The sequence below is a fragment of the Mesoplodon mirus genome (genome assembly GCF_964341445.2).
Source record: "Mesoplodon mirus genome assembly, chromosome: 2".
NCBI classification, from domain to species: Eukaryota; Metazoa; Chordata; class Mammalia; order Artiodactyla; family Ziphiidae; genus Mesoplodon; species Mesoplodon mirus.
Window position 1 is genome coordinate 57,098,165 of NC_138977.1, and position 16,995 is coordinate 57,115,159.

Consider the following 16,995-nt stretch of genomic DNA (forward strand, 5'->3'; position numbering starts at 1 on the left):
GACTTTTTAAGAAATTGGTCTAGTTGACTTGTACATTCTTTTGGAATGTTGTGTTCTGGATTTGTCTTGATTCCTTGTGATATTTTCACCTTGTTTCTCATTCTGCCATATAAACTATAAACTAGAAGTTAAGTCTAAAGGCTTTTGGCAAGACTACATTATAGGTGATGTTTTCTAATTCATACTGCATCATACTAGAAGGCACGTGTAGTTAGATTCTTCTATTATTGATGTTAAATTTGATTACTTGGTCAAGTGGTGGCTGTAGATCTCTCCATTATAAAGGTTCTTTTTCTTTGTGTGGATAATGTCTGGATGATACTTCGGTGCTCTGCGAATGTCTTGTTGTATAGCGGTCTTTGGTTTAATGTCTGTAGGTCAGAGATTGGCAAACTACAGCTCTTGGATTTGGTCTGTGGCCTGGTTTTCTATGGTCCCTGAGCTAAAAATGGGTTTTTACATTTTTAAACAATTATTTTAAAATATACAAATATGCAGATGGTCTCTACCATTTACCATTTATGGGTCACAAAACCTAAAATACTAGCCAAATTTTTCTGTATAAAATTTAACCAAGTAATGGTTTTGAACTTCATTTAAATAAATTAAAACATCTTTTTCTGTGTCTTTTAAAGCTGGTTTATTGCAACCTCCTGTCCGTATAGTTTCACAGCCACAACCAGCACGAAGATTAGATCCACCATCCAGATTTTCAGGAAGAAATGACAGAGGGGATCAAGTGCCCAACAGAAAAGATGATCGAAGGTATGTTTTTTAAAGTATACTTTTGATGGTGGTGATGGTTGCACAGTGTGAATGCACTTAATGCCACTGAACTGTATACTTCAAAATGGTTAAAATGGTAAGTTTATTATATTATTTATATTTTACCACAATTTTCAAAAAGTTATTGAAAAATGTATACTGTGGATTCTTGCTTATATTACCTATGACATTTATTTCATTAAAGAACTCTTCAGTAATGCCAGAAATAATAGTAATTTTAGAAAAATTTGCTTTAAGTCGTGAAAGGGAGAGAGAAAGACGTAGATCCAGAGAAAGATCTCCTCAGAGAAAACGTTCCCGGGAGAGATCTCCTCGAAGAGAGAGAGAACGGTCACCTCGGAGAGTTCGACGTGTTGTTCCACGTTACACAGTTCAGTTTTCAAAGTTTTCTTTAGATTGGTAAGTTCTTTTTCCCCCATTGTTTTCTTAAATTACTAATTTTGTGTAATTTGGAGGAATGTGATGCATTGAGAGATATTTTTCTTACAACTTTCATTTCCTGACATGTGGTGCTCTTAGTTATATAAGGGCAGAAATACATTTGAAGTAGCATTTTAGTTCTTCGCAAGAGTGCATTATTTTCATACACTCATTAAAGATACCAGCCACTGAAAAAGGCAGCCCCTCTGTAATGGAGTAGTTCCTTAAAGGTAAAATTATTTAAGATTCAGATTTATTGATAACTTTATTAAGGGCATACATAGTTCATTGTGTATGATGAAGTAATGATACAGTAGTCACCAATTATTTCAAGTTAGCTGTGGCCATGTAGTATAATAGAAACACAGGTCTACATATATACTCACAAGACACGTAACATATACACATATGTGTGTATACATCAATACATTTTTTAGCCTTTGAAATCAGAGGTAAGTAGAAAGTTACCAAGAATTTCTGAGGTTCACTTGTGAAATGGAAGTTATATCAACTAGCAGAATTATTGTGAGGTTGAGTTGATTTCATGTATCTAAAGCACTTAACCCAGTGTATGGCAGTTGTAGATACTCAGTGGTGGTTGGGATGTGGTGACCAACTAGGTAATAGCTGCAAAATCATAATTCATATAGAGGCAAATTGGTAAATGACTAATTTGCTCTAATGGAAAGGAATAATCATCTAAAGGCCTTGGGGCTGGCAATTGTGTGTAAGATAAATAGACGGAAAAAACAAATTTACAGTAAAATAAGAAAAATGAATCATTAATAGTGCTTAAAGCTGTTAGGCGTAGGAACAAATAACTGTGCGCAGTGTCTTGAGAGGGTATCGCTGCACTTCAACAAAGTATAATAATTAATATTCATAATACTGGCCTACAAAAGTTAAAATTTCTATTTATTCAGTTCTAGATTGAGTAAACCAGTGTAGTATTTAAGCTACTCAATGCCCAAAAAAACCTTGCTTGATGACTTTGCTTAATTGTTAATGTAGTAGATGTTCATTTACTCTTGCATGTGGTCAAATCATCAACTATTCTTAATTTTTACTAGTTTTCTTGTTATCTCTGTTTACTTGTATACTTAAAAAATACCTTGTCTGCATATTTCAGAGAAATTCATTGGAAACAAAACCACTTCTCCAGCCCCAGAAATATTAACTAGAGCAGCTCTGCTTTTAAACTCATCTGTTCCCAGTCTAGAATGCTATTCTGGGAGGAGCTGATACTTAGGATATAAATTGAGCAGCTGTCTTTCTCCTTCCAAGTTAAATCTTCACAGTTTCACTTCATTACTTGGAAGTAAATCCCCAGAACATCAGATGAACACATTATAAATAAAAGTGATTTTAAAGTTTCCATATCTCTTACCATCTATAGTTGTGGAAAGCAAGATATTCTTATAGTAATATGATTATAGGAGACTATATGCCAAGAAATGATGTTTTGTTTATTTATAGATTTTTCTCCTACGGGATAAAACATGACTTCAAAAACTAGGAAACTATCACACATAATTTGTTTGTAGCACTTCTTTAAAAGACAATAAGAAAACTCAGACAGCTGTTTTTAACATTTTTATTTTGACAGCAAAATTTTATCCAAATAAATATAAATATGTCAACAACCTTAACTGACAAGTTTATCATTCTATATTTCTTATTTTTAGGTTTCACATAAAAAGACATCCATATAGATACATTAGTTCATATTACGTACTCTTGCCTTTAGTTGTCATTTGAAAGGACGTCGTAGTTATCTTTTCATCTTACAGACTATTGGTGTTTCCCACTTTTCATTATGCTTTTAACAGAAATCTCTTGGCCTATTAACCAGATTGATTTACTTTTGAGTTTCTCTCCTTTAAAAGCTCTGTTTCGTAGGAAAAAGTAAATCATCCTTTAAAAAAAAATTCATTATGCCAGATTTAAAAGGCAAGAAACTTATCCTCTCTTTACATAGTAAATAATTAGGTATGGATCTTAATCATTAGATAGAGAGGTATGGAGATGTGGACAATCCAAAAAACGTTTAGATTTTGTTTTCATATAGACTTTTATATTTAATTTTAAATTAACTATGCCTGATCTGGGATCTTACTGTACAATAAAGGCGTATTTTTTCCGACACTGTATAAACCTGATTGAGGAGCACTCATACTAATTGGTACCACTCTTATTCCTTTTTTATATCCATTTTATATGAATCATAATTTTCTCAAAAATGCAGCTTCAACTGAGGCAGAATTGCTTTTGTTCAGATGTTTTCTGGAGCTTGAAGTTATTTCAAAGGGTCTTGTCTAAATGAATTTTAAGCTACACACAAAAAATAAAGAAATAACGGTAACACATAGATACTAATTATTTATTCAAAACTGTAAGTAAACATATTTGAAAATGACATTTTCATGTACTTCTATGTAAATCTATAGCTCATTCATTAACAGTGGCTGTTCATTTTCAGCTGGCTGTTAACTGTATCAGATTATATATTTAGCTTTAGAATTGAATGAATCTTTGCATAGTATTTGGTGTTCAAGCTCTTTATTCACTACTTATGTCTGTTTTTCAGTCCTAGTTGTGACATGATGGAACTAAGGCGCCGTTATCAGAATTTATATATACCTAGTGACTTTTTTGATGCTCAGTTTACATGGGTGGATGCTTTCCCTTTGTCAAGACCATTTCAGCTGGGAAATTACTGCAATTTTTATGTAATGCACAGAGAAGTAGAGTCCTTAGAGAAAAATATGGCCATTCTTGATCCACCAGATGCTGATCACTTATACAGTGCAAAGGTTTGTATTCTGTGATACACAGCTAAAATTTCTGAGTAGTTATTCATATTAAAAGTGTATGTGGAATTAATCTTCAGAAAGTGGTTATTATGTTGAAGATCTGAATGCCTGTGTTCTTCTTGTCTGCCAGATTCTGTTTTGGTTATTTAAGTAATTTAATTTAACCTCTTTTTACCTTAACTCTTGAGCTGTAAAAATGTTGTTATTGCTTTAACATTTTGAACCTTATAAAAATGTGAAGATGAAGTTCATTTTACTGAGCTTTTTGGAATGTTCTATGACTTCTGGTAGCCCCAGATAAAAATGTAATGTTGGGTGAATGCACTATATGTGAGTCTTCAGGGTAACATTCAGTGTATTGTTTATGGTCAGTAGTTTTCTGCTATTCGAAAAACATTGATCAAAAAGCATTCCTTGAAAAGTTAAAACTATGTAATTATAAGGTATCTAATACCATTTCTGCTATAGCGTTTTACTTTCCATTTTTATAAAAAACTTCAGATTCTATTATGTAAGGATAATTAGTGGTGCTTCTCATTTTTTTACATTACTTTAGACTTTTGACAGGATTGAATTATTTGACTATAATAGGTAATGCTGATGGCTAGCCCTAGTATGGAAGATTTGTATCATAAGTCATGTGCTCTTGCTGAAGACCCACAAGAACTTCGAGATGGATTTCAGCATCCTGCTAGACTTGTTAAGGTAAAGTGAAACATTTATTTTAACTTTAGGTGTATATTTGCTTTGCTTAGTTCTTACTGTGTGTATATAGAATTAAAAAACACTACCATTCAAATTTTGTTGATTTGTTTTATATCTAATTTTAATATAGTTACAGCACTCAGTGATGTAGATGTTTTTCTCATTGCAGATTAACGGCTATATCTTATTTGTATGTCACTAGTTCAACTGTCGTTTTGATGTTTTATATTTGAAGCATAGTAAAATCTTAGTGATAATGGGTTTAGTGTATCGGGATGCTCTTAAACTTTGAATTATAGCTTGTTTCTTTAAAAGAACTTTTTATCTGAGGAAGTATTTTAGAAGGATGAGTTATGATGTATAAATCCTATTCCATTGCTGAAATGCAGTGTGGAACACGATGAACTGAACTCTTCCTTGACTGACAGATACCCGAGGTAGTAAAAATGATATTGGAAAGGTTTGTTCCTTTCCTTTTCCAGTATTTCATTTGTAATTTGACAAGTTGCATAATATATGTAAATGATTCTTTGTTTTAAATTAGTTTTTAGTGGGCATGAAAGGCAAGGATGAAGCCATGGCCATTGGAGGCCACTGGTCTCCTTCGTTGGATGGACCAGACCCAGAAAAAGACCCCTCTGTGTTGATTAAGACTGCTATTCGTTGTTGTAAGGCTCTGACAGGCATTGATCTAAGTGTATGCACACAATGGTAAGTACCAATTCATTTCTTGATTAGAAATGTTTTTCTAATAGTTATATAGATGTTCTTGTCTATCAGCCTTCTCCCCCACCCCTTGTTTTAGCAATCTTGATCATGCAGGTAATCTCAAAGGAAAAATACTAATTTTAGCAAAAGTTTATTTGGTGCCAAAAATGTTTGGGGGAAAAAGGATTAAGAACTAATCAAAATAAACTGAAAATTTGAATGTTTTGTTATGCTGAACTTTGGAAGTTGGATGTATGTTGAAAATATTTTTCATTTCATGCATAGCTGGAGAAGATCGTCAAGAGAGAACTTCATTTCATTATAATTCTTTTGTTATAAAATGATGTAGTTGCTGATTATTTTTGTTCAGCCATATTTTCTCTTGAGGCTTATTTGTCCTGTGTATTTTAGTATATTTCTTGTGACTTAATTCAGAATATTCTTTTTTTAGCACATGAAATCTGAACAGCTATCCAGCTTCTTCAGGTATTCTCTAAAATATGGGTAGCTCTGTAATCAAACTTTGAAAATGCCTTGGGGAACATATTCTTCTTTTAACCATAAAATATTGTACAAATGTACCAAAAGAGGAACTATGGCTTCTATAATTTTTTTTTCTTTAGACCAACCTCAAGTTCTTGCAGCAAAATTTCTTTACTTGATGTGCTACAAGTGAACTAGGGTCTTTAAAATGTATTTTAGAATTTTTTTTCCAACATGCTTCTTCCCTTGCAACAGGTACCGTTTTGCAGAGATTCGCTACCATCGCCCTGAGGAGACCCACAAGGGGCGTACAGTTCCAGCTCATGTGGAGACAGTGGTTTTATTTTTCCCGGATGTTTGGCATTGCCTTCCCACCCGCTCAGAGTGGGAAACCCTCTCCCGAGGATACAAGCAGCAGCTGGTCGAGAAGCTTCAGGGTGAACGCAAGGAGGCTGATGGAGAACAGGCACTGAACGCTAATCCCTTTTTCTATTTCCGCTTCTCACAGGCACAGGAACACAGGCACAAATGCACACCACACACTACATAACAAACACACATGGAGGAACATAACTGGTAACAGCGACTGGTAATCCAGCTTTCAGCAGTATAGTTGTATGTTCTTTTCTCTTAAAAAAAAAATCTGTCTGTTATGCTAACTTTAAGAGTGCTGAGACCTCAAAGGAAAATAAGTTGTGCTTAAATTGCACAGAATTTTGTTTTTATCATAGGTCTAGTTGCTGGAATCTGGGACCAGTTGTTGAGCAAGATTCAGTATTAAGCCATTTTAAACATTTTGCCATTTTCTAAAATTTAAAAAATTTTCTCTTTCACGGTCATCAGTTCTAGTCATGGATATTTGAAATTGGACAACCACAAGTCTGAGAGATTTGAAATTTCAGGCTATGTGGCATCGTCTTTGGTACATTTGAAAGGTCTGACTAAATCAGTCTTAACTTTGGGTGGCTTGAAAATTGGGGCAAGATCACACACTGTTTGGTTAGTGGAGATCGGCAGTGTTTGTGCATCCCTGATATCCTTTGTGTTGTAATTTATCACCCTTTTGTGTTTCACAGATCTGGCTTTGATTGGCTGATGAGTGTCTTTGTGATCAGTTAAAAGTGGTAGAATGTATGTACGTGGACTTGCCTAAATAATAACTTTAGGAGAAGACAATCTGAAACACTTGTGACCTTGCACAGATCAGCAACAGACTTTTAAAAGTAAATTACCTTTATTTTAAGGTTTCAGAATAGTAATTCTGTTCTTTACTTTGTATATCAGGATGAAGAAGAGAAGGATGATGGTGAAGCTAAAGAAATTTCCACTCCTACCCATTGGTCTAAACTTGATCCGAAGACAATGAAGGTAACTTTGAAAGTAATGGTATTTAATTTGAAATCTCTGAACAGGAATAGAGGATGTTGTGGACAGTAGTTTTTCAGATATAAGCCACTGGAAATGAAGTCCACTGGTTTGTTTTTTTTTTTTTTTTTTTGCAGTACGCGGGCCTCTCACTGTTGTGGCCTCTCCTGTTGCAGAGCACAGGCTCCAGACGCGCAGGCTCAGCGGCCATGGCTCACGGGCCCAGCCGCTCCGAGTCCACTGGTTTTATATAAATATTCTTTGTTGTTTTTGTGTGTGTGTGTGTCAAAATTAAATAAAAGGTGACTTCATACATCAGTTCAGCCACTGTCTGTCGAATGTAATATACATGTGCCTATAGTATGAGCAATATTTGCTTTTTGATTTGGGAACTGACCAAGAGGCGGAATTTCTGCACTTAATTAACTTAAATTCAAGGAGAAGGAATGAAACATAGGAAAAAGATTATCCAGTTTTTGAATAAAATTTAAAAATAAAATGGATTGATATACATCTGAAGTAGGAAGAAGATAATTTAAGACCCTTTTTTGAAAATCTTTGATTAACCCATCATACTAGTTTGTTTTTGCTCCCCAGAGTCTTTAGACCTATCTTTTTGCAGTTTTGCATCTCTGGGCCTATATTGTGAATGTAGATCCATAGATTCTATGTACATAAATTCTACATAGATCAGAAGATCAGAAGCTGGCTTGCTTTTGCAACTTCCTGTTTAACACGTAAAAGCTGACCTTTTTATTACCTTCTGTCCTCAGCAAAATATGGGTTTTTTTCTTTTTTATGAAAGTGTAATTTTTAAACCAACATTGCTTTTTTAGTAGAGAATGTGTATCATAAGAATGTTTGCTCTTCTTACACTACGCCAAGTTATTTTCCTCAACATCAGGTTTCATATAGAGTCCTATAGATTCAGAAAATTAGATTAATCCTGCACTCCAAGGACTTTTTGTCGAACTGATGGCTCTGCTATTGTTTCTTATTTTAAAGGTTGTATTCCTTTTCTTCTTTTTTTTTTTTTTTTTTTTTTTTTTTTTTTTTTTTGCGGTATGCGGGCCTCTCACTGCTGTGGCCTCCCCCGTTGCGGAGCACAGGCTCCGGATGCGCAGGCCCAGCGGCCATGGCTCACGGGCCCAGCCGCTCCGCGGCATATGGGATCCTCCCAGACCGGGGCACGAACCCGTATCCCCTGCATCGGCAGGCGGACTCTCAACCACTGCGCCACCAGGGAGGCCCCTTTTCTTCTTTTTATGAATAGAAATTTATTATTTGTAAAGCACATTTCCAATAAAATTGGGATAATTTTCAGTATCTCTCCCTTAATAAAGAAAAATTTTAGTAAACAAGATGACAAATTACCCATATTATCGCGAGAAATTTTTTTTCTTTTTTAACATCTTTGTTGGAGTATAATCGCTTTACAATGTTGTGTTAGTTTCTGCTGTATAACAAAGTGAATCAGCTATATGTATACATATATCCCAATATCCCCTCCCTCTTGCATCTCCCTATCCCACCCCTCTAGGTGGTCACAAAGCACGGAGCTGATCTCCCCGTGCAATGCAGCTGCTTCCCACTAGCTGTCTATTTTACATTTGGTAGTGTATACATGTCAGTGCTACTCTCACTTTGTCCCAGCTTACCCTTCTCCCTCCCCATGTCCTCAAGTCCATTCTCTACGTCTGCATCTTTATTGCTGTCCTGGCCCTAGGTTCATCAGAACCTTTTTTTTTTTTTTTTTTTTAGATTCCATATATATGTGTTAGCATACGGTATTTGTTTTTCTCTTTCTGACTTACTTAACTCTGTGTGACAGACTCTAGGTCCATCCACCTCACTACAAATAACTCAGTTTTGTTCCTTTTTATGTCTGAGTAATATTCCATTGTATATATGTGCCACATCTTCTTTATCCATTCATCTGTCGATGGACACTTAGTTTGCTTCCATGTACTGGCTATTGTAAATAGTGCTGCAATGAACATTGTGGTACATGACTTTTTTTGAATTATGGTTTTCTCAGGGTATATGCCCAGTAGTGGGATTGCTGGGTCATATGGTAGTTCTGTTTTTAGTTTTTTCAGGAACCTCCATACTGTTCTCCATAGTGGCTGTATCAATTTACATTCCCACTCCAACAGTGCAAGAGGGTTCCCTTTTCTCCACACCCTCTCCAGCATTTACTGTTTGTAGGTTTTTTTGATGAAAACTTGTATTCCTTTTGATTATAAATATAAGGCATGCTTATTTTAAAAATTGGTGTATGCATAAAAAATTGAAGAAAAAAAATTTCTCAAGCCTATCATTCGAACACAACTTTTCTTAAAAATTCTATGTATTATCTTCCATTATATTTTCTGGGTACAAACTGGTTGGTTGGTTGGTTGGTTCTAATCATGTTGTGTAAAAAAGTTGCTGGCTCCTTTTCAGTTAATAATAGTGTTTCCCATGTAATTATTTTTAAATGTTCTATACTGTTCCATTTAGTTGATGTACTGCTTTTTTTCTTTGGTATTACCCTTCTATTGGATATTTAGATTCTTCACTTTTTTGGAGGGAGGGATTATGACAAGGAATGTATCAATATAAAAAGTTTTTTTCTTGTGTTTAGGTTATTTCCTTAGGGTAAGTTCCCAGAAATTAGAATTTCTGGGTCAAAGAGCATTAACTTCTTCTTCAAACCATCTTAAAACATGTTGCAAATTATTTTCAAAAAATACTCTGTCGTTTTGCATTTTCACAAACATTTTATGAGCTGTACAACTGTCCCTTTCACCAAAATTTTTTTAAAAATCATACAAAAGATCATTGCACAGTTCCCTATTTCACTATCCTGTTTTCATTTTCTGTGTTTTTATGGTGTGTATATTTAGGTAAATGATCTCCGAAAAGAATTAGAAAGTCGAGCTCTTAGTTCCAAAGGGTTAAAATCCCAGTTAATAGCCCGATTGACAAAACAGCTTAAAGTAGAAGAGCAAAAAGAAGAACAAAAGGAATTAGAGAAATCTGAGAAAGAAGAGGAAGAGGAGGATGATAGGAAATCTGAAGATGATAAAGAGGTATATACTAAATCATTTAAATACTATTAAACATAATATTGGTTTATAGGGTTCTTGGAATATGTATGTATATACTTGTATTAAGGTATAGTTTACGGAATAGAAAAATTCAACCTTTTAGTGAACAGTTGCGCAAGTTTTGACACATGCACATAGTCGTGTAACCACCACCACCACAGTCATGATATAAAACAGGTCTTTCACCTCCTAAAAATACCCTGTACCCCTTTGTAAGCATTTTCTTCTCCCACCCCTTCAGCTGCTGGAAGCCACTGATCTGTTTTCCTGTAGTTTGCTTTTTCCAGTATATCACGTAAATGGAATTACATAACCTTTTTAGTCTGACCTCTTTAACTTAGCATGATGCATTAGAGATTCACCCATTTTATTGTGTTTCTATAGTTTGTTCCTTTTCTTTTTTTTTTTTTTTTTTTTTTTTTTTTGGTGGTACGCGGACCTCTCACCGTTGTGGCCCCTCCCGTTGCGGAGCACAGGCTCCGGACGCGCAGGCCCAGTGGCCATGGCTCGCCGGCCAGCCACTCCACGACATGTGGGATCTTCCCGGACCGGGGCACGAACCCGTGTCCCCTGCATTGGCAGGCGGACTCTCAACCACTGCACCACCAGGGAAGCCCCTGTTCCTTTTCATTTCTGAATAGTATTCCACAGTATCAGTGTATCACAGTTTGTTTATTCATTCTCCACTTGAGACACAGTTGAGTGATTTCCAAGTCATGTATTTTTATTCCTCCCTCTTAAAAATGAATAATAATGTTTTAGATATAAAAAATGAAATGAAATTTGGTTGACAAAGCCACTAAGTTCAGAGATGGATTCTAGTGAAGTGCTTCTCTGAGAATTGTGCTGCTTTAAAGCTGTGTGTTCGATTGCATTTCAGTCCTTCAGACTCAGAGGCTGTTTATTCACTCCCATTTATGCCTCAGTCTTATGCCCAGAAGAGTAACTTATGGATGTTTTCTGAATTTGAAACATGGGGATATCAGAAGTGTGTTACAACACCAGTAATTGGATAAACCGACATTATGTGTTTCCCAGTGGAATGCATTGTGAAGTATACGTCATTATTTATGAAGTATTCCTGCCGAAAATGTTTTACCTTAATCTAATTGTAAGAAAACAGATAAATTTAGAATGTACGAGATTCTACAAAGCAGCTTGTCTGAACTTTTCAAAAAATGTCCATGTAATGAAAGAAGAAAAATGGTTTAGATTACAGAAGGTTAACAAGACATGACAACTGAATGCACTGAGCGAAACTTGACTGGATCCCGGATAGAGGGGGAAAAAGCCATAAAGAGTATTTTTGGGGTAATTGGAGAAATTTTATTATGGATGTGATATTAGATAATATTGAAGAACTGTTAAATTTCTTGGATGTGATAATGATTTTGTAATTATGTAAGGAAATTACCTTGTTCTGAAGAGATGCATGATTCTTATTTTACTATATAAGTTATTTTTATAGTGAAATTGTCTCAAGAGTTGGCCAGCAGGAGGCCTTTCAAGTTGTCTTCTGTGTTCTTGGAAATGTCCTTGTCATTTTCTGAGGACTTTCTTTTTTTTTTTTTTTTTTTTTTTTTTTGCGGTACGTGGGCCTCTCACTGCTGTGGCCTCTCCCGTTGCGGAGCACAGGCTCCGGACGCGCAGGCTCAGCGGCCATGGCTCACGGGCCCAGCCGCTCCACGGCATGTGGGATCTTCCCGGACCGGGGCACAAACCCGTGTCCCCTGCATCGGCTGGCGGACTCTCAACCACTGCGCCACCAGGGAAGCCCTCTGAGGACTTTCTTATTTTGCAGCACAATACAGTGTTTTAGTCTCACCGTGTACTATCCCTGCCCTATTACTGAAATCAGCCATTTCCCCAGCAAGTCCTGGTATCTTTTAGTGAAGAATGTTACATCATATTTACTACAATAAAGTCCTAAGTTTGTACTAATATCTCCAGTTCTACTCCAGCATCACAGAGTTCATTCTAGTTTTCTCTCTTTCCATGCATCTTAACTCCTTTCTCCAATAATGAGAAACATACCTTCTATTATACTTAGTATATTTGCTTACTTTCTCAGTTGTCCATCACACTCCCTCTCCAATTTAAATATCCTCACTCTGCTCTCATTCCCTGCTCTGTGCTTTCTCTGTATGGATACCCTCCTTGCTTCATTTGGCTTTCAGTTCCTGGTAACTGGGCAGCTCATCTGCTCTGGGCTATTGTAGCACTCCTTCCTCACAGCCTCCATCCCCTGTATAGACACCTGCTTTGCTTGTAGGAATTGCTTCAGAACTGAATTGTTCAGGACAGGAAGAGCAGAAAAAGAAGGCAGAGAGTTGATTTTCGCTTTTTGATGTTAGTGGCCATTGGTGCTCAAATCATAGATCCATTGATTTATTGGGGTTCAAAAATGGTGATATCATAATTCTTATTCTGTGTTCACATATTCCCCTCATCTGCTGTTTGGTTACTCCGGTGGTACAGGTTTGACTTTTGGTAAATTCATATAGAAGAAGGCAGGATCAATACTTGATTTTTCTCTTTCTTTTTAAAATATAGAATATTAGGACTTCCTTTGTGGTCCAGTGGTTAAGACTCTGTGCTTCCACTGCAGGGGGCATGGGTTCAATCCCTGGTTGGGGAACTAATATCCCACGTACGGCATGGTGCGGCCAAAAAATATTTGTGTGTGTGTGTGTGTGTGTGTGTGCGCGCGCGTGTGCGTGCGTGCGCACACACTGCTAAATCAAGCACTATTTTTTTTTGTTTGTTTATCCAGCTTTCATGAAAATGCATTGGTTCCCTGCCATTTTCAGGTGGTTACCTGTTTGTTTTTATTTTATTTTATTTATTTTTTTTTGTTTGTTTGTTTGTTTTTTTGCTGTACGCGGGCCTCTCACTGTTGTGGCCTCTCCCGCTGCAGAGCACAGGCTCCGGACGCACAGGCCCAGCGGCCATGGCTCACGGGCCCAGCCGCTCCGCGGCATATGGGATCCTCCCAGACCGGGGCACGAACCCGTATCCCCTGCATCGGCAGGCGGACTCTCAACCACCGCGCCACCAGGGAGGCCCTATTTTAATTTATTTCTTTTTTTTGCTGTGTTGGGTCTTCATTGCTGCATGCGAGCTTTCTCTAGTTGCAGTGAGCAGGGGCTACTCTTCGTTGCGGTGCGTGGGCCTCTCATTGCGGTGGCTTCTCTTGTTGCGGAGCACGGGCTGTAGGTGCACATGCTTCAGTAGTTGTGGAACATGGGCTTGGTAGCTGTGGCTCATGGGCTCTAGAGTGCAGGCTCAGTAGTTGTGGCACACGGGCTTAGTTGCTCCGCGGCATGTGAGATCTTCCTGGAACAGGGCTGTAACCCGTGTCTCCTGCATTGGCAGGCGGATTCTTACCCACTGTGCTACCAGGGAAGTCCAGTAATAGTTTTTTATTTGTTCTGTTCCCTTGCTTTTGTTTTCTTTAAGGAATTCTGATGTCTTGTATTGACCTTTTTTGCTTCCTCAATATTGGTCGCTTTTTCTTGAATACTTTTCATTTCTTTTGATTTTTAAGATTTCCACATTACCTTCTGTTCTCTTAAGGCATTATCTCTTGAGTTTATTTTCTTTTCTATTCCTTCTAGTTTATTTTTAAATTTCTGTAACTATCTTTTCTGATTGTTATCTAAGTTCTGTCACCTCATTTTCTTTTTTTTTTGATATGGACCTTTTTTTTTTTAATGTATATATTTATTTATGGCTACATTGGGTCTTCGTTGCTGCACACGGACTTTCTCTAGTTGTGGCGAGCGGGGGCTTCTCTTCATTGCGGTGCAGTGGCTTCTCTTATCGCGGAGCATGGGCTCTAGGCGTGTGGGCTCAGTAGTTGTGGCTCGCAGACTCTAGAGCGCAGGCTCAGTAGTTGTGGCATATGGGCTTAGTTGCTCCGCGGCATGTGGGATCTTCCTGGACCAGGGCTCGAACCTGTGTCCCCTGCATTGGCAGGCGGATTCTTAACCACTGCACCACCAGGGAAGCCCTGGACCATTTTTAAAGTCTTTATTGAATTTGTTATAGTACTGCTTCTGTTTTTTTTGTTTGTTTGTTTGTTTGTTTATGTTTTGGTTTTTTGGCTGCAAGGCATGTGGGATCTTAGCTCCCTGACCAGGCATCAAACTTGAATTCCCTGCATTGGAAGGCAAAGTGTTAACCACTGGACCACCAGGGAAGTCCCTGTCACCTCATTTTCTACTTTTAAAATTCTTATTCATGTTGTTCTTTCATATCTTGTAACATTTTCTTTTCCCTTTTTAAATATTTATTTATTTATTTATTTGGTTATGTCAGGTCTTAGTTGTGGCAGGCGGGCTCCTTAGTTGCGGCTCGCCAGCTCCTTAGTTGTGGCATGTGAACTCTTAGTTGTGGCCTGCATGTTGGATCTAGTTCCCCGACCAGGGATCAAATCTGGGCCCCCTGCATTGGGAGCACGGGGTCTTAACCACTTTGCCACCAGGGAAGTCCCTATAACATTTTCTTAATGTCTTTTAGCACAGTTTAAAATAGTAAGTTAAGATTTTTATCTGCCTTTTGGCCGTGGCTTTCTGGCCCACTTTCATTGTCTGCCAGAGATGTGATTCTGCTCCTTGTTCTTTTTTTTTTTTCTAATAATAACTTTGGGATTTGACCTCAGTACTTTTCTACTGCTCCTGTTTATGTGAATGTAGTTTGCCTAAAGTTTGTTAGGAGATTGCTTCAGATAGCTTTTCTAACTTCACAGAGCCCTGTGTTCTGTTATTTTCTTGTTCTGTCAAAAAGTATGGTGGTTTGCTGAGATTTCAATCTTTATTGCCCTCTATCACTTTTTATCTGGACCTTCTCCTCCCTTGTCTTTGTTGTCTCTGTTGTCCCTGTCCGACTCACTATTGATTCTGCTCTCAGAAGTTTCTCCTCGTTGTGGGGCCCTGTGCTGGAAGGATGCCCTGGTAAATCAGCTTTGCAAGTTCATAGGTAGGGCTAGAATGTCTGGGCCCTTTCAGATCTTAACACTGACCCCTTGTATACCCTCACTCACCTATTCCTATTTTTAGCTGCTATTCTTAAATTTACCTGCTGAGCTTTCCATTGCCTGATTATTTTATGGTTTTCCTGTTCTTAGATCCAACAGGCAACCTCGTTGCTTCCTTCTGCTTTCCCCCCACATAGATTTCAGTAACACATAGATGTTGGGGTCTACTCACTTGTATATTGGGGTTTGTGGGGATACCTTATCACCTCGTTTTGTTGTGCATATACATGGATTTTGGTTTTGGTATCTAGATTAGTCTGACTCTTTATTTATTTATTTTTTTAATTTTTTTTTTAAACCCACATTTGTTTATTTATTTATTTTTGGCTGTGTTGGTTCTTCACTTCTGTGCGAGGGCTTTCTCTAGTTGTGGCAAGCGGTGGGGGTCACTCTTCATCGCGGTGCGCGGGCCTCTCACTATCGAGGCCTCTTTTGTTGCTGGAGCACAGGCTCCAGACGCGCAGGCTCAGTAGCTGTGGCTCACGGGCCCAGTTGCTCCGCGGCATGTGGGATCTTCCCAGACCAGGGCTCGAACCCGTGTCCCCTGCATTAGCAGGCAGATTCTCAACCACTGCGCCACCAGGGAAGCCCTATTCTGACTCTTTTTAAATGTGAGGATTCAGGTAGACCCACAAACTATGTTACCACCACTGTTTTCCCAGAATCTCCTGATTTATATGATGTTAATATAGGTTTGTGGGGTTTTTTTCCTCTTTAGAGGGCAATTTCTTATGCTGGGAAATTGAAAAGAAAGAATTAGGAGCCATAAAAGCTGCTGTCCTCTTTATTAAATTTGAACTTTGCTCCCTTCTTAGCCCTTAAGGTTGGTATTATCATCGTAAGGAGTCATAGAAATTTGCCCTTTTTCTTTACATATGGTATGTATATGTAATGTGCATGCAGGTTTAACCATTACTTAAAATTTCAAATATGTAGGAAGAAGAAAGAAAACGTCAAGAGGAACTAGAACGCCAGCGTCGGGAAAGAAGATATATTTTGCCTGATGAGCCAGCCATCGTTGTACATCCAAACTGGGCTGCAAAAAGTGGCAAGTTTGATTGTAGCATCATGTCTTTGAGTGTTCTTTTGGACTACAGATTAGAGGATAATAAAGAACATTCATTTGAGGTAATGTTTTAAGTTTGAATTGGGATCCAAATAAGGTTCACACATTGGTTAATATATCTCTTAAATCTCTTTTGAGTGCCTCTTTAACTGTTTTTGTTTTTTGTATTTTCCTTACAATGTATTTTTTGGGGAAAGAACAACCAGATGATGTTCCCTACAGACTCACTTTTGCTGATTGCATTCCTGTGATATGGTTTAAATGTTCTTCTGGCCTCTCTATTTCCCATAAATTGATAGTTGGACCTAAAGTCTCAATCCAGTTCAGGTTCAATTATTTTTTTCCCCAAGACTACATCACAAGTAGTGGTGTAGTGGTGTGTTCTTTTATCAGGATATTGGGAGACATATGATACAATAATCTCTAATTGCCTCTCTTGGGAATGTAGTAGCACACTATTATTTACTCTAGAATTAAAATACCATTTAGTGGGATTGAAACTTTTACTTGTGATTGATG

General features: G+C 37.5%; 1 protein-coding gene across 5 annotated transcripts in view; it reads left to right on the forward strand.

Annotated features, from left to right (window-relative positions):
- The window catches only part of CCAR1 (cell division cycle and apoptosis regulator 1), a 53,356-nt gene that overhangs the window by 24,165 nt on the left and 12,196 nt on the right, over window positions 1-16,995 (forward strand). For all 5 annotated transcript variants that reach the window (XM_082630546.1, XM_082630543.1, XM_082630544.1 and 2 more), the window contains exons 9-17: window positions 636-765; window positions 1,024-1,185; window positions 3,794-4,019; window positions 4,611-4,724; window positions 5,269-5,435; window positions 6,171-6,381; window positions 7,200-7,283; window positions 10,169-10,354; window positions 16,347-16,538. In XM_082630546.1, coding sequence (XP_082486672.1) covers window positions 636-765; window positions 1,024-1,185; window positions 3,794-4,019; window positions 4,611-4,724; window positions 5,269-5,435; window positions 6,171-6,381; window positions 7,200-7,283; window positions 10,169-10,354; window positions 16,347-16,538 — 1,472 coding nt within the window. The remainder of the gene's footprint in view (window positions 1-635; window positions 766-1,023; window positions 1,186-3,793; window positions 4,020-4,610; window positions 4,725-5,268; window positions 5,436-6,170; window positions 6,382-7,199; window positions 7,284-10,168; window positions 10,355-16,346; window positions 16,539-16,995) is intronic.